Source organism: Balaenoptera physalus (assembly GCF_965194825.1).
Source record: "Balaenoptera physalus genome assembly, chromosome: 16".
NCBI lineage: Eukaryota > Metazoa > Chordata > Mammalia > Artiodactyla > Balaenopteridae > Balaenoptera > Balaenoptera physalus.
Genome location: NC_138898.1, coordinates 27,070,192 through 27,091,730, shown reverse-complemented (window position 1 = coordinate 27,091,730; position 21,539 = coordinate 27,070,192). Strand labels below are relative to the sequence as shown.

General features: G+C 55.9%; 2 protein-coding genes across 3 annotated transcripts; both read right to left on the bottom strand.

Annotated features, from left to right (window-relative positions):
* Positions 1-7,381: 7,381 nt before the first annotated feature.
* On the bottom strand, positions 7,382-8,832 carry FOXS1 (forkhead box S1). The gene has a single exon (XM_082432228.1). The coding sequence runs from the start codon at positions 8,632-8,634 to the stop codon at positions 7,642-7,644; it is 993 nt and encodes a 330-aa protein (XP_082288354.1). The 5' UTR covers positions 8,635-8,832; the 3' UTR covers positions 7,382-7,641.
* Positions 8,833-11,288: 2,456 nt separating this feature from the next.
* LOC309646157 (interferon regulatory factor 4-like) lies at positions 11,289-20,871 on the bottom strand. Of its 2 annotated transcripts, none has more exons than XM_082432210.1 (8): positions 20,544-20,870; positions 15,157-15,346; positions 14,749-14,849; positions 13,848-13,959; positions 13,663-13,728; positions 12,516-12,887; positions 11,779-11,897; positions 11,289-11,542 (listed from the first exon to the last, which is right to left on the bottom strand). In XM_082432210.1, the coding sequence occupies exons 1-8, from the start codon at positions 20,772-20,774 to the stop codon at positions 11,432-11,434; spliced, it is 1,302 nt and encodes a 433-aa protein (XP_082288336.1). In that variant the 5' UTR covers positions 20,775-20,870; the 3' UTR covers positions 11,289-11,431. The 2 variants fall into 2 exon arrangements, with proteins under 2 accessions (XP_082288336.1, XP_082288337.1); XM_082432211.1 differs by having other exon boundaries at positions 11,415-11,542; positions 11,779-11,877; positions 20,544-20,871.
* Positions 20,872-21,539: the final 668 nt, after the last annotated feature.

Genomic DNA, 21,539 nt, shown 5'->3' with positions numbered 1-21,539 from the left:
CTGAGCCTCGGCCACACAGCGTGATGATGAGGGATGAGTCACCACCATAGTGGAGGGGTGAGGAAATGAGGTCCAGCCAGCACAGAGATCCAGGGCCTGGATCCAGCTAGGGAAACCGAGGCCAAAATGAGAAGTCTCCCCAGCAGAGACAGCAACAGCTGGGACTAGAACCCAGGACTCCCGACTCCCAGCGCAGGCCTCAATTTCCTCCTCTATAAAATGCAAATGACAGCCTCAGCTCCACTGTCCTCTGCCACTCTGAGGGCCATTGTGACAATCCAGAGATGGGATAGGGTGCTCATTCACCCTATTTCACAGGTGAGGAAACAGGTTCAGAGAGGGAAAGTGAGCTGCCCAAGGCCACACAGCAAATTAACATGTCCTGGGAAGGAAGCCCACCCAGAACCATGGAACAGGGCTGACCACTGCCTCTGTCCCTATCTGCTCCTGGGAGCACATCTTAGAAAGCTCTTTTTGATTCATCAGGTGCCTCCTTTGGGCCTCCCCTAGTCCCTGGAAGTAAAGGATATGGACTCAACAATATGGATGGGAAATGATGGGAGTTCAGAGAGAATTTGCTCCCCCAGGGCCACAGAGCACACCCAGGAGAAAGCTGGTGTGGCAGCCCCTGGGGTGGGACTGAGTCTCAGTCTTTCTGTAGGCTGGGGCCCAGCCCCACGACCTGCACTAGCACTCCCATTCCCAGCAGCCTCGGAGCCACCCGAGAGAGGGAGTGGATCCACGCTCGTTTGGGCCCGCCAGCTGGAGCCAGAGCCAGGACCAAAGCTCCAGGTCTGGGTCTGGGGTTCTGCCAGTCCCGGGCAGCTGACGGCAAGCATCCCCTGCCCCTTCCTTGGTGTGCCCTGCCCACCCTGTGCCTGTGTTGTGGGCTCCCCCTGAACGGCGCCCGTCACAATGCCGATGCTGTAACCTTCCCTGCAAGGTGCTCTGTGCCCCGTGGGGCCAGGGCCACGAGCTGCTCCTGCACAGTGTCCTGGTCCCCCCTTGTGGGCTCAGAAGGGTTAACACCCTCAACAGGACGGCTCCTCCCGACGGGTCCCAGCCCAGAGAGCGTTCCTCCAAGACTATTTCCTGCCTCTGGGCCTTGGCCAGGCCCACAGTGACCACCCCCATGGGTCTGAGGCCGCATCTGGTTTGGATTACACCAGGGCTGGTGACGTTGCCTTTTCCTGTCGGCGTCCAGTGGCCTCGAATTCCACTGGCCACCTTGGACCCAGCAGGGCAGCTGTGGGAAAAGATTCAGCCAGTGACAGGGCTGCCCCGAGGGTGTGAAGCAGCCAGGGCTGTCCTGAAGGATGTGCCCACCTGGACCAAGCGCCCGCTCATGCAGCTGCCCACACACCTGTTCCTTCCTTCACTCTAATGGGTGTTATTTACTGAGCACCAGGCACAGTGCCAAGTGATTCCCATGTATGCACTCATTTCATTTCCCCCCATGAGTGGGTATTTCCTTATCAGCTGTTCACAGATGAGGAAACTGAGGCACAGGGAGGTGATGCACAAGTCCATGGGTTCCCAGCCAGTAAATAGTGGGGTCAGGATGCAAAGCAGGTGGCCTGACTTCAGACTCATCCAATGACTTCACAGCTATTTCTTGAGCCCCTTTTCTGGGCCTGGCCTTAACCCAGAGCCTGGAGATGAATTAGTCATGGTCTCGGTCTTCAGGGAGTTCACAGCATCTGGAATCCCAGGGGTGGGAGGTTGGGGATCATGGTGAAGCTGGAAGGGCGTGGAAGAAGACACTAGCTCCTATTCTCTCCTCTCCAGTGGGAGTGACAGTCAAGCTGAGAGCGAATGAGGACCAGGCCTCTTCCAAATAGTGTGTGCTGGGGGTAGGGGGTGTTCTAGGCAGCTCCAAAGACTTGGAGCTGAGAACAACCTTGTCTTGGAGCATCCCAGGGGGCTTTTGCATATGAGGAAGCAAGGAGTAAGTCTGGAGAATTTGGTGGGAGTCTCAAATGCCAGGCTGAACCGGGGCCATAGGGAGCCATGGAAGGGTTTTGAATGAAGGAGGGACATGATCAGATCTGTGGTTTAGAAGGATCCCTGCAGCCAGGGATGTCAGTGAGGGAGAGACTGGAGGCAGGGAGGCCAGAGGGAGGTTGGGCCATGTCTGCTTGAGGGGCTGTGAGGATTGTGGGGACAGGAGGTGGGAGCTGCAGACCTCATACACTGCCAGGGAGACAGGCTGATGACAGAGAGACTGGGTGCAGGTCAGGCAGAATGGGGTTCACATCTACTTATTTGCCCTCTCTAAGCCTCAGTTTCCTGTCTGTAAAATGGGATAATAGTACTTGCCTCCCAGGGTCAATGCAAAAGTGATGTGAGATGTGCAGATCGAGCACCTGGCCAGGCTGCTGAGCTTATGCTTGTTCCACAACTATTTCTCCAGCCCCTACTTTGTTCCAGACACTGTTCTAAGTGCTGGGGACAAGCAGCCAATAGACAAAAACCCCTGGCCCGGTGGAGTTTCCTTCTGTTGGGAGACAGACCCTGGACAGCAATAATGAACTTAGAGCGTGTTGGTGGGGTGGGTGGGGGATGCGGTGGTCAGGGAGGCTTTTCTGAACGGAGACTGAAGGGCATGAGGGAGTGAAGATCAGTCCAGGCAGAAGGACTAGCAAATGCAAAGGCTGTTTGGTGTGGGGGCGGGGAGGGCAAGAGCAGCTGAAACCAGATCACACAGGCCTGTAAGGACTTGGCCTTTGGCTCTGAGTGAGCCAGGAAGCCCCCTGGGGGGTTCTCTGAGATTTAATCCATGGCAAATGGATTTATCCATTTATCCACTCAGCAAATCTTTATTGAGGGCCTGCTATGCCAGCCAGTGGGTTAGGGAAGTGGATAAATTGAGTAAGGCAGACCCAGCCCCTGCCCCCAGAGGCTTATGACACAAAGGCAGAGACAAGCAAAAGGGAATGCACACAGAGATGCAGAATTCCACATTGCAACAGGTGCTGGGTGGAGGAAACAAATAGGATGCAGAGGTGGAGAAAAATCTAGAGGCATCCAATCAGATAAGGAGGTGAGGGGAGGCTTCTCCGAGGAGGTGATGTTTAACTTAGGCTCTGGATGCTGAGAAGTCAGCCAGTGGGGAGTGAGCATTCCAGGCCGAGGGAACAGCGAGTGCAAAGGCCTAGAGGTGGAAACACTCACCGAGGAGTCAGCTGCCTTAACTCAGCTTGGGAGGGTGAACCTCCTGTTTGTCTCCCGCAGAGACCAGGGCACTGGAGGACTGTGGTCTGGCGGAGGCAGCCCTGGCCTTTCCAGGGGCCACAGGCAGGGTTCTGGCGGACTGTGGGACTAAATGGGACTCTGGTCTGTTTTTAGCCTGGAACCACTTCCTTCAGCCCCACCAGCTGCCTCCCTGAGTCACCACCCAATTACCAGCAGGGCAGGAACAGGGGATTAGGCACCTCGGGGTCTGGACCTGCGGAGAAGGAGGTTTTGCCGTGTGCAACAAATGGGCAGAGAGGACTGGGCTGAGGGTACAAGGCCCTCCAGTGGGGCTGTTTCACGTTCCAGTAGTTGACGTACACTATTATATTAATTTCAGATGTCCCATTTCATTCGTGTTGACTGAATTGTACACATATTGTGCAAGGTGAGGTTTCCCGCATGCCGGTCCTGGGGGCTGAAATCATTGCCCCATTTTACAGATGAAGAAACTAGTACTCGGAGAAGTGAATCTACTTGCTCGAGGTCACACAGCAAGGAAGTAAAGATGCCAGGAATTGAATCCAGAGCTTTGCGTATATAACAACATTCCCTCCCCCTGCATCTTCCCACCTCTGCAGCAGCTAGACCTTCCTGGTGGGTAAATCACATTAAGAAGACAAGCCCCCAGTGCCCAAATATTTATTTTACTTAAACACTTAAATTGCTGTTTCCATGTGTCAGATCCTGTTCGAAGCACTTTGCAAGTATTAATTCATGTAATGCTGACAACAATCCCATGGATATAGGTACATGGATATAGGACACAAAAAAGTGTCCACATTTTTTAGATGAGGGAAACCCAGAGAGGGGAAGCAACTTGCTCAAGGTCACACAGCTAGGAAGTGACAGCTGGGATCTGAAGCCAGTCAGCTGGAGTCCAGAGCCCCTGCTCTTAGCTGCTGTACCTACTGCCTCTGGGAGCCTGGCCTTTCAGGGGTGATGGGAGGCGATGTTTTGGCTGAGGCCTGGATTCCTGAGTTTGTACACTCCCAGTAGGCAGACATGCCAGGCTGGCCGACACAACCTCCCCCCACCATCTTCCTCATTTCTGTGGTGGCCTCAGAGTGCCCGCCCGCCAAGGGAGAGCGTCTCCCCACCCTGGCCCAGGCGCTGTCTGGGGTGTGGGAAGGAGCTTGGAACTCCGGGCAGTGGAATGCCATAAACCAGGGAAGGAAGCGGGTGGGCGGAGAGGCGCAGGGAGATAAGATGTGGAGGGTGGAGGAGCCGCTGAGGAAGGCCCGGCCCTGTGGGTGGGGGTAGCCTCCCTGGAGGCAGAGAGAGAGAGACCAAAGGACCAGCAGGTGAAGAACTTCCTGACAGCCCTTCAGAGCTGCCAAACTTGGGCGGGAAGGGGCCGGCTCTGAAAGCAGCAGGCTCCCCTTTCCTGGAACCCCCCCACGTGATGTGAACTGCTTGGTGTAGAGGGGATTCAGAAATCAGGCAGGAGACGCCCTTTCAACTCTGATATTCCAAGAATCTGAGCTGCTGTGATTAAAAACTCTGGAATATTCTGAAATACCACTGATCCTACCATTTTAGATTTCGATTTAGCCTAACTCTACAAGGCCCCGCGGCACCCTCTTTTGCTCTGACCTGCTGAGGAGGAGCAGGGGCTGGGATCCCCTCCTGGAGACAGACCAGCCTCCGGTGAGGAGAGTCAGATGGGGTGGCCCCTGTCCCCTAAGAGCTCTACAGTTAAGGCAGCAGAGGGGTACTCCTGCCCTGCTGTGTGACCTTGGGCATGTCACTTACCTTCTCTGGCCTCGGTCTCTCCATCTGTGCCGAGGAGCTTTCTCTGGGTCGGCCCAGCTTAGGCATTCCGAATCTCTGCTAAGCACTGTCCACCCCGTCAGGTGGGGGTGGCCAGGCCAGAGGCAGGGGGTGTCTGTTGGTCATGGAAAGAATGTGAGGGCAGGAGGCCCAGTGGGTGGGGTCCCCAGGCTGGGCAGCAAGCAGAGGGCAACATGAGATCATGGTGTCTGGGCCTCCTGGTCCAGTACCTCTGGGGATGGGATCCCTTCCAGGCTGTCCCCCAGGTTAGACCCTCCCTGGGATCCGGATTCAAAGAGTCAGGCTGCCCTTTCCCCTCACCCTGCAACCCCCTCACTGGGCAAAGGGAGTGAAATCAGGGCCCAGAGAGATGGGCACTGGTCCAGGCTCACACAGCAAGTCCAAGGCAGGCTCTGAGCTCAGGGCTCTGCTTAGGGACTGGGGCTGAGGGGACTGTCTTCACTTCTTGACTCTCTGGGGGGACCAGAGAGGGACATGGAGGGGGCTCATGCCCAGAGCTGAGTCTGCGCCTCTGGGTGCACTTGACCCCTCTGCATGTTCCCCCACCTCAAAGCATGCGCAGGGGGTTGCAGCTTTCTTCCCCCCAGGCCCCCACCCCAGTTAGATGATCAACCTCATCAGGGGGTGGGCGGGGCAGGATGCAGAGGCCTGGGATCCCCGAGTCGGGTCAGCCTCCCCATCCTCCTACGAGCTCAGGACACAGGCTGGGAAGGGACTGGGGTCACCAGGTCTCCACAGGAATGCACCACAGGGAACAGTGCCCGGCAGAGGCCTCTTTCCCTGACCCAGCTGAGAAAGAACCCCCACCCCCCCGAATCTGTCCTTGTCTCCATAACTGTCTCTGCGCATCACACACACACACTCACGTACACACGGAGACGTACTGACCCACACAGGCACACACGGTGGTGCGAACCTCTCCTCACCCGTGCCCTGCACTCACGGGCCTCCATCCCCTCCCCTTTCAGCCACGAGGCTGCCTGAATGCGACAGGACAGACCCTCTTTCCCTCCCCCCATTGCTCCATGGGCTCCAGGCTGGGGTCCGGCACACACGGTAGGGAGGGTCCACACAGCTGGCCGGGCATTCTTCCACCCCCTTCTGGCCTCACTGAGCCCGCACCCTGCAGGTGCCCCCTCCACCCCGGCTCTGGAGTCTGTGGGAACCAGACAGTTGGGTCTGTCCAGCCGGGCTCACTTCCTCCCAGGCCCCAGGGGACCTGCTGAGGGAGGAGGGAGCCACAGAGACTGAAGCCAGCGTGGCCGCCTGCCCGAGGGGGGTGTTTTGGAGGGGACTGGGCTGCCTGCCCAACGAAGGGGGTCTCCAGCCCCCTGAGCATCACCTCATGGGACATAAGACCCTCCAGCAAAGACCAGAAAGTATCCTTGGCCCCCCTTCTCTCCCTTCTCTCCTTCAGTCCAGGTAGGGGGACTGAAGTTCCGGAAGAAAGCCATCTGCCTCAGCAAGTCTGGTGTTGGAGGGTATGCGGACAGTGAGGTTTCAGGTCCCTAAGTCTGTTCCTCTGATGGGGGCCACGACTATACCCACTTCTCCTGCTTCCACCCAAGGGGGCAGCTAGGGAAGGCCAAAGGTCAAGGCTCAGTCTCTTCTAATCTGTGCCCAGGGTAGCCACCGCCTCCCTCCATGAGGGAAATGCTTTCTTAAAGAGTCACCAGGAGACCTCAGGGAGCTGGGGGCTCGGGGAGGTCTCCCAGTTACGCGGGAAATCCAGACAAGGGAAGTGTGCCTGCCTTTTGAACCTTGGGTTCCCTGTCTGTGCAAGGGGTGAGGGGTGGCTTTTTAGCCCTGGCATGCCAGGATTCAAAAAAAGCCCGCCTCCCTCTGGGGGGGGGTCACCCTGTGGGTCACCCTGCATCCTCACGCAAACTGCAGGTAGGGGCGGGGGGTGAGCCCCAACTTCTTTGAGCCTCAGTTCCCACCACTGTTAAATGGAGATAACATTCCGTACCATCCAGGATTTGGTGAAAGGGTATATACGAGCCCAGGACAGGATCACTGCCACAAATGGTCACAGTTATTGTGGCTGCTCATAATGTGAGGTGCTGAGTCACAGAGTTTGGGGCTGGAGAATCAGCCCCTTGGTCCAGCCCAGCCTCACTCCTGCCTGGTGTCTCTCCTGGTTGCATCCCTCCTCTCTCTCTCCCACTGCCCGCTCCCCCTTCCTCGGCCTTCCTGGGAAACTCCCTGAGAAAGTCCCCAGCAGGAGAAAGCCTCATGCGGGACATTTCTATCTGGGGTCCCCCGTCCCTGCCATACCACCCCACAATCATACGCCCCCCCACGGAGCCAGGTGTCCTGGTCCTCAGTCCCCAACCATCCAGCAAACTGACCCTCATCATCACACTGGCTTTATTGGCCCTGAGAGCCATAGAGTAAATCCCAAGGGGGCCCTGCTTCCCCCACCCCCAAGTCTGTCCAGAGACCCTGGGTGCTGGCTGAGTGTTCACCACTCCAATCTTGGCTTCCTGTCCCGGCTGTTGTGGGCTTGCCAGGCCTGTGTCCTTTGAGAGCGCCCCAGATCCTAGAGTCAGGCTCAACCTGGAGGGCGTAGCTGGCAGGGGCTCTGCAGGGACTGCCTGAGTCCGGCTGGCTTCACTCAAAGAAGAACATTCCTGGCGTCCGGTATAGGCAGGAGGTCAGCCCCAATGGGTAGCCGGAGCTTCCCTGCACAGGGAAGCTGCCTGCAACCCAGGGTTCCTTGGGGTCAGCTGGCAGGGGCAGCGGGGCCCGGAGAGAGGCTGGAGGGGTGGGTGGTGCAGGGGAGGGGGCTGCTGAGGCCAAGAGGTGCTCAAGGCCAGGATCAGTCCCCATGCAGAAATTCAGCGCCTGCAGCCGGCACTGGTAGCTGCTCCCGATGGTGGCCTCGGAGGTCAAGATGGGGGCAGGGGCCTTGCTAAACCCCTCAGCCTCAGAGAAGCTGGCAGAAAAGCCAAATGCGGGGCTCGGGGAAGATGAGGTGGCCACGGGGAGCTCCCCTGGACCTGCAGGCTTGGGCGTGGGCATCTCCTTGGGCTCCGAGGGTGGCCGAGGCCTGGCATTGGTGGTGGCCGGGCACACACTGGCTGGCAAGGCCCCCACCAGACCCCCAAAGCTTAGGCCCTTGGGCTCTGGCGGCTCCAGTGGGAACGGGCATTGCATGCCAGTCGCAGCGTCGGGGGCTCCTAGATCCTGGCTGGTGGCTCGGAGGGGTCTGCGGCGCACCTTGGCGGGGCCCTTGGCGCCCTCGGCGCCTGCCCGTCGGGTGAAGCGCCGGCGTCGGCGCAGGAAGCTGCCGTGCTCGAACATGTCATGGCAGTCGGGGTCCAGCGTCCAGTAGCTGCCCTTGCCCGGTTTGCGATCATCACGGGGCACCTTGACAAAGCACTCGTTGAGGGACAGGTTGTGGCGGATGCTATTCTGCCAGCCGGGTCGGTTGTGGCGGTAGAAGGCGAAGCGGCCCATGATGTAGCGGTAGATGCCACTGAGCGTGGCCCGCTGCCCCGGTGAGCTCTGGATGGCCATGGCAATCAGGGCGATGTAGCTGTAGGGAGGCTTGGTCGGCTCGGCCGCAGGGGCCAGGGGCCCGGGTGGGGGCTGCTGCTGCATGCTGACCGGGCTGGCCAGGCTGGCGGCTGCCGGAACCGCGGGGGCCAGGCACGGTGTCCAGGGCTGGTGTCCGGCACAGCCTGCCCAGGCTGGTTAAAAGGCCCACTGGCCCAGCCTCCCAGCCTGGAAAGGCAAAAAGGGGTGGGCCCGCCAGGCTGCCCTCCCTTCTTCCCTCGCCCCCTCCCCCAAGGCCCAAGAGGGGCGGGCAGGAGAGGCCAGGATTGGGAAGCCGTGAGCAGCTGCCAGGGGTGAGGAGACGGGAGGGAAGGGACTGAGACCCTTAGCCCACATGTGCTGGCTGGTGGTGGCTGAGGAGGGACAGGATGTGAAACTGAGAGAGAGAGAGACGAAACAAAGAGAGATAGAGGCCGAGATGGAAAGAGAGAGTGAAAAGAGACAGAGAGACAGAGACAAAGAGAGGTGAGGACATAATAAGAGGGAGACAGGAACATACAGAGAAGATACAGGCAGAGACTTAAAGAGAGACAACGAGCAGAAATAGACAGAAAAAAGGGAGACAGAGAGCCAGCCCCACACACGTGCACACAGAGTACAGAAAAAGAATCACTGAATGAGAGAAAGAAAGGAATCCACAAAGATAGAGAGGAGGAGGGAGATACACACACACACACACACACACATTAATGAGAGAGGAGAGAGGTAGCATCTGTGTCTGAGCTGGAGAACAGGGAGTTCCTGTGAGAAAAGCCTCAGGGGCCTCTCAAGTCCCCACCTCCGGTTCCCCCTTTCTTTTCTCTTCCTCCTCCCAGGCCTGGGGTCTACTTTCTCCTCCCCACAGTGCAGAGCACTCGAGGTCACACTGTTCCCTGCCCTCCTAGCACTGGGGTCTACGAGGGGTGGGGCACCTAGGGTGGGGACGAGGGCCGGCCCAACCCGGTTTGCTGAGCCCTGGCGCCCTCTAGTGACTACTGTGGGGAGGACAGACATCTGGACAGAGCCATCCACCCTCCCAAGAGGCTCTCAACCAAGACCCTGGCTGAGCCTCCGTTTCCCATCTGTAAAATGGAACTGAAGACTCTGCAGCTGTCCGGGCTGTGGTGGGGAGGCAACGGGCTCCCTTACACTGAATCCAGTGCCCTTTGAGAGCCTGGCACAGAGTAGGGGTTTGGGCATGACGAGGACTGTCACCCTGAACTGAGGCTCCCCGATAGCTGCAGCCTTGGGCCGAGGGTACAGCGAAGCCCAGAACAGACAGTCAAGCCTTCCGGAGGATGGGGCAGCCTCCTCCACACTCTCCCACCCACAAGTAACCAAGTCATCGGGCCCCTACTGTGTGCCACTCTCCATGCCAGGCCAGCTCCCCTCCCCTCTCGACATTTACTTCTCAGACCAACTCTGCTCCAGAGGCCTTGATAGCTTCTTTTGAGTAGATGAGGAATCTAAGGCTCGGAGAAGTTAAGTGACTTGCCTGAGGTGGCACAGCTAGTCAGTGACAAAGCTGTGATTTCAACCCAGAATTCTGTAACTCCTTAACACTACTCCTTCCGTGAGGGGCAGGGGTAGAGGACTGTCACTGGGCCCCCACTGGAAAACTGGCTGTGACCCCCAAGGGAATAGGGACCATGATTTGCTCTATCCCCAGTGTCCAGTATCTGCCTGGAACAGAGTAGGTGCTCAATAAACATTCATTGAATGAATTTTAAAACCAGTGATTCGACTGATTCTGTCCTTTATTGAATCATACAGGTTTCCCCCCATAAAAGTGGCTTATTAATGTGTCACTAAAAGATTTATTATGTTGCCATCTGTAAGAGAATTCCTATAAATAAAGTCAGAAATCAGAAAAGGTAAAAGGTCTGATATCTGGGGTAGAAAACAGTGACTTTACTGACAAGGCAGGGTCACTGCCTTCATGGTGGAGAGGGTTCCCTCCCAATTCTCAAGGACTCCCTACAACTTAGAGTTTGCAAAGATTGGGGGGGCTTGGGTAGGGGCTGGACTCCTGGCTCCCACTTTGGTTTCTGTCCTAGGCCTGCCTCAGTTTCTCCAAAGACAGTATCTACTGGCGGTGGTTCAGTGGTTAGCATTTAAAGCCCCAGGTTCAGGCTAAGTCCTCTGCTTTGGGACCCCCTCCCCTCACTACTCCCCACCCACCCCAAAAGAAGAGAGACTTGTGGCAGGTGAAAGGAGGGTCTGGAAACTCACAGCCCCTCAGAGGTGGGGCAATTCTGTTACTGGTTGGGCTTCAGTCTAAACTATGCGGAGGATCTTATTATTAGTAATCTCAGCCCCCTTTTTTTTTGGCCGCACCTGGGGGCTTGCGGGATCTTAATTCCCCCACGAGGAATCCCTCGAACCTGGGCCCCCAGCAGTGGAAGCACAGAGTCCTAACCACTGGACCACCAGGGAACTCCCAGTAAACTCAGCTTTAAGCAAACCTTATAATGGTTCAATTGCAGGTAAGGTCTGCTTTAGGTAAACCGCTATAGGCATGTCCGGCTCTTCACAAAAAGATGAAGTCTTGTTTCTGCCCTAATTGCTATTCCTGGAACCTCAAGGTCGAGTTTGGTTCCCAAGCCTGTCGCCCCAGGCCCAGGTGCCGGGCTGTCCGCTTACGCGCCTCCTTCCTGGGTTCCCGGGGCTCCATCTCATTGGCTGAGAGATTGAAGGCCGTGACTGGCTTCCGCTGTCTCAACCTACCTGGGCGATGAGTGAGGCGAGACCTAAAGATCCCTGGCTCAGCTGGGGCAGGGCTGGGGTGGGATCTGCACCCTGTGGGGACTGCTTTAGAGGGTACGGGAGGGGGAAACAGCCGCTCAGGGCTGACTCAGCTGCGTCAGCAGGTGAGTGACGCTGTCGGGGATGCGGGGCTGGGAACGCGCCATCGAGGCACCTGGCCGTGGAGCTTCGAGTGTAGGAGGAGCTCCCGCGCGAAGACTGGCTCCACCTGCGGGGTGGGGGTGGGGGTGGGGCAATGAGCCAACCTTCCCCTTTACCCACACCCTTTGTTGGGGGGTGGGCGGGAGTGACAGCCCCTCTCCACATGCATTTTACACGCAAGGTCTTCCAGATCAGAGGGTTGTAAGGGAGGTCCGGGGCGGAGCTGGGACTGGAGGGCGCAGTGAGAGGCCGTTCGGGGAGGCTGGAGGGTGTGGTTCTCCGCTGGAGTGGGAGGTGACTCACATGGGCCATAATGAGACGCTCCTCAGGCTGGTCCGGGGGCCCCGGGTACTCCTCGCCAAAGCACAGCCGGATCTGGTACTCGGGCTCCTGGCGACCATCCTGCAGGTGGGCTCTCAGTTCTATGGGCACCGAGACTGTGAGGTCTGGGCCAAGATGGGGCGTCCCACCTGGTGCCCACCTTGTGCTCACATCCTATGCCCACGTCCCGTAAGACCACATCCCCATTGTGTGCCCATGCCCTACGCCCACTTCCACTCCCCACACCTGCCTCCTGTCCCACATCTGCTCCCATTTCTAGGTTTCATGCCCCGTGCCTCGTGCCCTATGCTCACTATCATGCCTTTATGCCCACCCCATGCCCACTGCCACTCACCTATGCCTATCTTGTGCCCAGTGCCCCCGATGCCCAACCTATGCTTAACGCCCTATGACAACACGTGCCCAAGTCCTATGCTTATGTCCCACACCCAGTGCCCCAGCCTGCCGCGTGCCTGCACCTCCCATACGCCTATGTCTAATCTGTGCCCAGCCCTCCCGATGCCCATATTCGTTCCCACTCCCGGTGCGTCTGCGTCATGGCCTTTGTTTCCATGCCCACTCCAGCCCAGCATCGTCAAGTCCATCGCCCCGCGCCCACATCTCGTGTGCCCACTCTCCTCTGTCCGCCTTCCTTTGCCGACCCCTGTGCCCGGCCACTCCGCCCCGCGCCGCCAGCGGCCCCGCTGTCGCGCTCTTACCCGCGAGGAAGCGGCGCGTGTCGAGGAGCTGGCAGGTGCGCTCTCGCTCCAGTTTGTTGGGCCGCGCGCGGTGCGGGGCGAGCGGGCCGCGCCAGTACACACGGCCCTGGCACAGGCGCTTGGCGAAGACGCCCTCGGGCGCCACCCAGAGCAGCACTCCGCGCTCCAGGTGGGGCAGCAGGCGCCGCAGCACGCGGGCGCCGGGCGGCGGCTCCGGGAAACGAACCTGCGCGACGCGCGGCGGCGGCCCCAGCAGGAGCTCGGCGGCAGCGGCGGCCGCGCGCGGACTCAGGCTGCAGCCCTCGGCCGCGCGCGCTGTGGCTTCGCGCACCAGCTCCGCGCCATAGAAGAGTCGCACGTGCAGCCAAAAATCTGCGGGAAAGGGAGGGGGCGCGCGTCTGGCGTTGGCGGCGCCGGCTCCACCTCCCCTCACAACAGGGCAGGGAACCCAGAGGTCACCCGGCCGCCACCTCGGGAATTTTTGACACTCCCTCCCTGTAAGTAATAATAGTAATTCTAGTAGTAGTGGTGGTAGTAAATAATAGCAGCTTCCAGTATAAACAAACTGGTAGTTGAGCTTCAAAAGCATAGGGTCTGGGGCCATCAGTACAATGGGGGCATGACACTGACGCCCTCCCAGCCCGAATTTCTGGGATTCTGGGATTCTAGGAATTTCTTCCTGGCAAATATTTAAATGCCGGTAGAAATAATAATCATAATAATAATAGCAACAACAACAACAAAACAGCAGCCTCCCATATGAAGAGCTAGCAGTATGCTCAATGGTTAGGGCTGTGGGCTCTACAGCCAGGCCCTTGGGTTCTAATCTCTCACTGCCCCTTAGGAGCTGTGATCTGATAGTAACTTTCCCGGGGTTACTAACTGTGTGACCTTGGGCAGGGTTCTTAACCTCTGTGTCTGGTTTCTGCATCTGTAAAATGGGGAGAATGGCAGTATCTATCTCACAGGGCTGCGGGGAGACTTAGAAGGATGCCTGGTATAAGCTAAGCCCTCAACAAATGTTAGCTGTTGTTATCTGGAGTCTGGGCTGGGTGCTTTGGGTGGGAGACAGAGGCTATTCGGCACCAACCCTAGGTCCTCCCCAGTTCTGCACAGTGGTCAGGGGAGAGGGCCTTCAGATTCTTACCAGGGTTGCTGAAGTCCTCAGAAGGCGAGGGGCCCCAGGGGTGAGCAGGATCCTGAGCCTGGTACCCTGGAGAAGGAGGGGAAGCAGTAAGGCATCGCCTCACCCTGGGTCCCTCGACCCCTAGATCAAGGTCCTGGAAGAGGCCGGGGAGGAGGCAGGGGCGGGTGAGGAGACCCAGTCCTTACTGTGGTCAGCCAAAGGGCCTGGGGGCAGGGCAGCTGGTGGCAGGGAGTCCTGCTGGGCCAGCCTGGGGGGCTGCTCCTTGTCCTTATCCTCTGTGACTAATCTGGAGCCAACCTGAGCATCGGGAGAAAGGGTCGTGAGGGTGAAAGAGGAGACCTGTGGGCCACAGGAGCTTCCAGACAGTCTAAACTGGGGCAGAGGGAGGTCTGGGCAGACTGAAAGCCAGCCGGGCTTGATAGGGATTTTGAGGTTTACCCCGTAGAGTTAAAGAGAGAGTTGATGGGGTTTTTGGAGGTGAAGCTCATTGTGACAGGGAGAGAAAAGTGCTAGGAGTGAATGAGGAGATGGGGTGATACAGCAATGGAATGGGGGCACTTGGGACAGTGGAATGAACCAGGCTAATGGGGAGATGGGAACAGAGGAATGAACTGCAGATGAAGGGGGAGAGGTGATGGGGTGGAGTAAGAGTGATACAGACAGTGATGGAGATAGAGATGATAGGGGTGATGGCAACAATGAGAGCTAGAGGTGATGCAGGTGAAGGGAATACAGTGAGGGAAGTGGATCTGATGGGATGAGTGGGGACAGAGTGATTGACCCCATGATGACAGGGAAGAGGGGCTGAAATGGGAAAAAATAGAGCTGACGCAGACAGAGTGATGGAGGTGAAGATGGTGGAGACGATGGGACAGAAATGATGGAGTCGAGGAGAATAGAATGGAGGAGATGAAAATGATGGCAGAGATGGAGTAGAGGCAGGAAGTAGAGCTGATGGATGGGAACAGTGATGGGCAGGAGCTGATGGAGAGGATGAGATGAATGCGCTGGAGATTATAGAGGGGTCGGTATGGGTGCCAGGTGACTGGGCCAGCAAGGCTGTAGGGGCTGGAAGGACGTACTGACCTGCTCTTCTGTCTTGCAGGCCGGCTCTGTCACTTCTCCAGGGGGCACCTGCTGGCTATGAAGAATGCCCTCCTCTTTACAGGGAGCACAAGCCCTGGTAACTGGATGAAGCAAGAAATAGTCTGTGGTTTACTGGGCCCCAAGGGGAACCCCCTCAACCTTGTCTGAGGTGATCCCAGACCAGAGTAACCCAGCTCACTGCATGATCTCAGGCAAGGCCCACCTCTCTCTGGGCTCAGTTTCCTCCTTTTCGAATGGGGAGATAAACTGTAAGGTCCTTCTAGGTTTACCAGCCCATGAGTTTAAGCTCAATAAGCCCACCATTTCCCATTTTACAGATGGGCAATGTGAGGTCCTTATTGCCCAGAGAGCCATCCTCAGCTGCTACCTCCAGGGACAGGATGGTACCTGGGCTGTGGGCACCGTCAGACAGGAGCCGGTAGACCTTGTAGGGGTTGGAGATGTCCAGCTGGCTGCGCGAGCGCACCTCACAGAAGTCAGTGCTCTTGTTGAGGGCACAGCGGAGCCGTGTCTTCCAAGTGGAGGGGTCCTCCTTGTCAACGCCCTCTAGGTGCTTGCCCTTGTATATGGCCCAGGCCTGGGGATGAGCAGGGGCATTGGGGGAGGAATAGCGTGGGAGATGGGGATGGTGCCATGAAAAGGGATGAGGGCTGCCTTGCCTCCCACCCTTCTCTCTCTCTCCCTCTGTCCCTCGGCCCCTCCCTCCTTCCTTCTCTTCCTCCCTCCTTCCATCCAACACATATTCCTTGAGCTCCTGCTATGTGCCAGGCCCAAGTTAAGGACTAAATGGGGAACAACAAGACATACATGGTCCCTGTTTTCAAGGAACTCAAGTCTAATGGTAGAAGGCAGCCGCAAATAGCTGAAAGGAAATAACTGTATTCCAAATTACGGATTGGGATAAATAAAAAAAATAATACGATGGGATATAAAATGCTGGCAGTGACTTGCTATCTGGAGAGCCATAAAACTAAATCCTTACCTATTGCCACAAACAAAGTGGACTCCAGATGATTAAAAAACCAAAAGTAAGAGGTAAGACTATAAACTTAATAGGAAATAATGTAGAAAATCTTCTAGGGACAGAGAATGCTTCTTAACCAAAATTTTAAAGGCATGAACCATAAGGCAAAAAAATTGCAATGTCTGAAATCAGCAAGGGGCTAAGATCTAGAACATACAGGAACTTCTGCAAATCAATAAGAAACAGAAAGCATCCCCTAAAGAAAAATTCTTATCAAAGGACAAGAATGGGTGGTTTACAGAAGAGGAAACCAGAAGCCCATGAGCATAGGAGAAGGTACTGAAACTCATTAGTGCCAGAGAAATACAAATAAAAGTATGAGGTATCACCTGTAAGCTTACAAAATTTAGCCAGTTGGATAAGCCAGTAATTGGTTGGGATGTGGACACTGTTGGTGGGCATGGAATGGGAGCAGAGTTTCTGGAGGGCAATCAGGCATGCCTAGTCCAATTAAGTATAAGCATGCCCTGTGAGCAGAAATTCCAGTTCCAAAGGAATTCTCGCATAGGCTCACGAGGGGACCAGGGCAAGCAGATCCACTGCAGCGTTATTTGTGGTCTGGAAAGCAAACTTGTGTCCATCCCTGGGAAAGTAGGTGGGGAGTGCGTGTAATAGATGCCCACTATAGAGTCTATGCAGCATCTAGAAACAAATCAGATGGACAGAGAACAAGAATAGATCTTCAGAGCATGACCTTGAGTGAAATAAAAGTAAGACACAGAATGAGATCTATGACACAATTATGATGTATATAAGGTAAGAATACACACAAAACAGCAATGCCCACTTTGCAAGAAAACATACAAACCAAAGATACTCATTAAACACATTAGAATGACTGTTGTGGTAGAGGGACTAAATAAATAAGTAAATAATATGAGCGGCTGCTTTAGAGAGGGTGATCGGAAAAGGCCTCTTGGGGCTTCCCTGGTGGCGCAGTGGTTAAGAATCCGCCTGCCAATGCAGGGGACACGGGTTCGTGGTCCGGGAAGATCCCACATGCCGCGGAGCGGCTAGGCCCGTGAGCCACAACTACTGAGCCTGCGAGTCTGGAGCCTGCGCTCCGCAACGAGAGAGGCCGCGACAGTGAGAGGCCCGCGCACCGCGATGAAGAGTGGCCCCCACTTGCCGCAACTGGAGAAAGCCCTCGCACAGAAACGAGGACCCAACACAGCCAAAAATAAATAAATAAATAAATAAATTTATTAAAAAAAAAAAAAAAGAAAAGGCCTCTTGGAGGAAGTGGCATTTGGGCTGAAGCCTGATTGAAAAGAAGGATGGAGTCGGACAAAGAGCTGGGGGAAGGCTGTACTAGGTAGAAGGAGCAGCAAGCGCAGAGGTCCTGGGGTGGGAGAGATTCAAGGAAGGCCAGTGAGGCTGGAGCACAGTAGGAGATGTCTTGTTCGCATTGCTCACTTTCAGGGATGGGGGGCGGGGGATTTAACTGATAAATCACACTCAGTCATTGCTCTCGGAGATCCCAGGCTTAGTGGGACACCAGACTGAAAAGCCACAGTTCCTTTGTTGGTGTCTCTTGCCAGTGGTGAGACCTTTAAGGCTTGATTTTGTTGTCTGTAAACTGTGCCAGTAATACCTAACCTCACCTGGTCGTGGCGAGTGTAGGATGAACGGTCTATGTAATGTGCTTAGCACAGCACCTGGCACACAGTGCTTATTTATTGCAGTACTTACTCATTACGTTAAGGATGCTCTAACTCAAAGGTAACCTGGGCTCAAGGCACAGGGTGTTATCACCATGATGAGAGAGGGATCTTTGGGGACACTGCTGTGCCCCTAAGCATTTAAAGTGGTGCCTGGCACACAGGAGATGCTCACTAAATATCTGTTGAATGAATCAAATTGGGCCTCGAAGGATAAATAGGAAGTTGCCAGGTGGAGTGACGTTCCCGGCAGGGGGAACAGCTTGAGCAAAGGCACGGAAGCGCATGATGCACGTGGGGGACGGTGAGCAGCCTGGAGTGACTGGAGGTGACGTGTGCATCTGAGGGTATGTGTACTGTTGATTCTTGTTATTCATGGTCGTTGTGTTCTATAAAATTTACACAACCACTGAGTTAGCAAACACTGAACCATCACTCCTAAGGGAAATACAAGGCTAGGTTCCTGCGAGCCTCTGGTCACCCCATTTTCATCAACTGGTCAATACCTAACCTTGTTCTATGAGTGTTTCTGTTGAAGGACACCATATTTAATATAAACTGTTCATTCATTAACAGTGAACTCATGGCCAACAACACTGTAACTCACGTCTGAAAGAAACTTACGGATGTCACAGCCTTCCTGTGCTCAGGAATACTGACAGCGCTTCAACACTGTGCAAGCTTGGGGGTCATTTTAAACAGTGAAATCACCAACAAAAAGCACAAAAATATTCAAAACGTGGACTAAATATTGTCTGCGAAAGGACACCTGTTTACAGTAGAAGAGCTGAAACTAGAGTTGTCACCTTGCTCAACCTCAGCTGGGAACATGCATGTGGGTGACAATTTTTTTTTTGCCATCCTGTGCATGTCTGTGAATGGCTGCAAAAGTGCCTTGAATATCGCTTTTGAGATTGCATATAATTTTAGCGAGTAAGAGGATTTGTAAATATGGAATCTGTGAATAATGAGGATCAACTGTATGTGGTAGGGGGAGGGGAAGAGGAATTAAGGAAGAAGACAGATTGAAGCTGGATCATGAATGTCCTCGAAGGCCAAGCTTTATCCCGTGGACTTTGAGGCACCAGGAGGGCCTGAAGCCAGGGAGTCACATGTGTGTCAGTGGGTTGAGGGATGGGTCAAAGCAGCTCCAAAGAGGGACAGGGAGGGCCAGTCTCCAGAATCTCCCACTTCTGAACAGCACGTAGCCTTAAGGAGCAGGCCAGGTAACCACCTGTTCAACACTTACTGAACCAGTCCTCTGTGGGCCAGGCACTGTGCTCAGGGTCACCACCCACGGGCAGCTGGAGGAGGCAGACTTATACAAGGCACTTATAATTCATAGGGAAAGCTGTTCAATGGCGGAAGCAGAAGGAATCAGGGATGACTTGGGAGAAGCACTGAGAGCTTCATAAATGCATTAAGCAAATGAAGGCATCAGGGAAGGCTTGTACTTTAGTAAGAGATGTTTAAGCTGAGCATGATGGGAGTTGGCCAGTGAAGGTGAAGAAGAGAGGATGTTCCAGGCAGGGGGAACAGAATGTACAAAGGTCTCACGGTGAGAGAGACAGGAAGCATTTGGAGACTGAAAGAACTGTCTGGCTGGGTCTAAAGTTGGGGAAGGAGTGGAGAGAGATGGACAGAGGCCAGGGAGGAGCAGTTCATGCAGGGCTTTGAGGTCCTGGTAAGGAGTTGGGACTTTATCACAAGAGTAATGGGGAGCCATGGAAGGATTCTGAGTAGGGGAGCGCCAAGGCAAGATTTACATTTAGAAATATCCCTCTGGAGGACTGAGGGGAGAGCTGAGGGATGGGAAAGCAGGGCATTCAGTTCTCCTGGTGAGAGATGGTGGGAACGGGTCCACGTAGATGGACGAAAGAGCAGTTCTGCAGTAAGAGCCAAAGGCCTTGGAAATGGATTAGAATGAGATTGCAGGAGAGGGAAGCGGCCAGGGTTCAGGTGCCTAGCTCTGGGGTCTCGGTGGCGATCGGTGCCATCTTCCATTTTGGGAAATACAGGCGTTTGTAGGAGGGAGCTGATGAGTGTGGTATTAAGGAGGTGCTGAGTTTGAGAGGTCTGGGCTGTCAGACCAGCAGGCTTGGGGCTTGGATTGGAGGCTGGGAACCGTTGGGCTCCACACTGGGGCTGTGGAAGGGGAGAGTGGGACGTGAGGAGGGAGGTCCAGGAGAGAGTGCTGAGAGCCCCAAAAGAGGAGAAGAAGGGATGGAGGCTCAGAAGCAGGGGCCAGAAGGTAGGAGGAAAAGAGGTCAGGGTTGGAGTGGGGAGGGGACACAGATTCTGGAAACCAAGTGATACTGTTTCAAGGAGGAGGGGGGGTCCACTAGACACAAACCCACCCAGGGGTCCAAGAAGATGACAGTGATGGCATCCTTGGATTTGGCAATTAGAGACATTAGCAAGAGGGAGAGAAACCACACTGTGGGGGGGAGGAAGAGCTGGGGGGGGGTATGAGTGAGGGAGCTGATGTCCAGAAGACCCTTTCTAGGTGCTTCACCCTGTGAAAGGAGAGAGGAGGCCAGAGAAGCAGGAGCTGGAGACGGTTGTGGTGTTTGGGATGGTGGCGGTGGCCTGGGATGCGGTTGGTTGCTTATTGCTCATGGGAGAGATTCCAGAGTTTCAGTCTTGGTGGGAAAGAGCCAGTTTGGTGGAAGTTAATGGTGTCCAAGGAAAGGGAGGGCATCCCTGGAGGAGGTCCCTGAGAAGGGCTGGTGTTGGAAAGCACAGAAAATGTCCTGAAGCTGCTGGGTTTAACAGTTTAGGGGTGGGAAGTGGAGGGAATTTCCATCGGCGGCGGTGGCATCTAATTTCCTCATGGAGAGGGAGGAGAGGTCCCCTGAGGGGTGGGGATGGTGCAGGTTATGCAGCCCTTGTCTGATTCTCTTTTAAGAGGGTGTGGGAGGGTCTCCCATGTATAGAGAACACTACCCTCAACCTAGAGACAACTGAGGTTAAGGGCTGAACCTGTGGCCCGAGGTTACAGCGTGTCGGGTCGGTTCCGGACTCTGCGACCGTGTGCGCGCAGAGCCCTCCCGGGCCGGGCCGGCGACCCCCGGCCCCCGCCCCCTTACCCTGAAGAGCGCCGCGTCCTGCTGCGCCTGGTAGCCCTGCTTGGCTGCGTGCTTCCAGGGGATGCGGAAGAGGGTCTTGCCCGCGTCCTCCCAGCGCAGCCCGGCGTAGCGCCCGCTCTCAATCTGCGCCACCAGCCAGTCGCGGAGGCGCAGGGGACCCCCGGCCCCCGCCATGAGTCGCCTGCTGTCGGGGACCCTCCCTTCGTCCCTCCGCCATGGGTCGCCGGCCATCGGGGACGCAGTGCTCCGGGGACCAGGTCTGGGGAGCGCGGCGGCCGGACGCCAGCGCGACAGGGGATCGCGGGGGCCACCTGGACGGCGCGTGGAGGCGGCGAAAGCGAAAGTCTGGGCGGGAGGTTTCACTTTCCTTTCTGCTCCCCAGAGGCCCTGTCACCCCTCCCCGTGTCGCCTGGCCTGGAGGGCGTCGGTCCTCACGTAGGGGGCAGCTAGAGGCACCACCAAGACCCACTGAAGGGTACGGGGTGGGGTAGCCCGGTTTCTGCTCATCCCTGGAGGGGGGCCCCCTAAGGGCGCTCAGAGGCGTCCCTTGCACCATCCCTGCACCTATTTTCTGCTCTTCCCAGCCTACCGGAAACTTAGTCTCTTTCCAGGACCTGGACTGTAGAGGTGGGAAAAGCATAGTGCTTCTCAGACTAACTCCCAGTAGAATTGGGAGGCAGAGACTGGTTTAAAATGCATACTCCTAGCCGCCATCCCAGACCTGAAGAATCAGATTTTCTGGGTAAGAAGTCCAGGAACGTGCATTTTAAACAAGTCCCCCCATGGGATTCTGATCCAGGTGGTCCATGGGTCACCCTTGGAGAAATATTTCCTTAAATATTGGGAGTCCCTTTCTGACTGCTCACCACAGTGCTGGGCCTGGCTGAAGCCTTTCCTGCAGTGTCTCAGTTGGTTCTCACAACAGCATGTGAGAGGAGTGTAATTACCTACTTTGTTAAGAGGACTGAGGTCACAGAGCTAGTGCCTGGGGGAGCC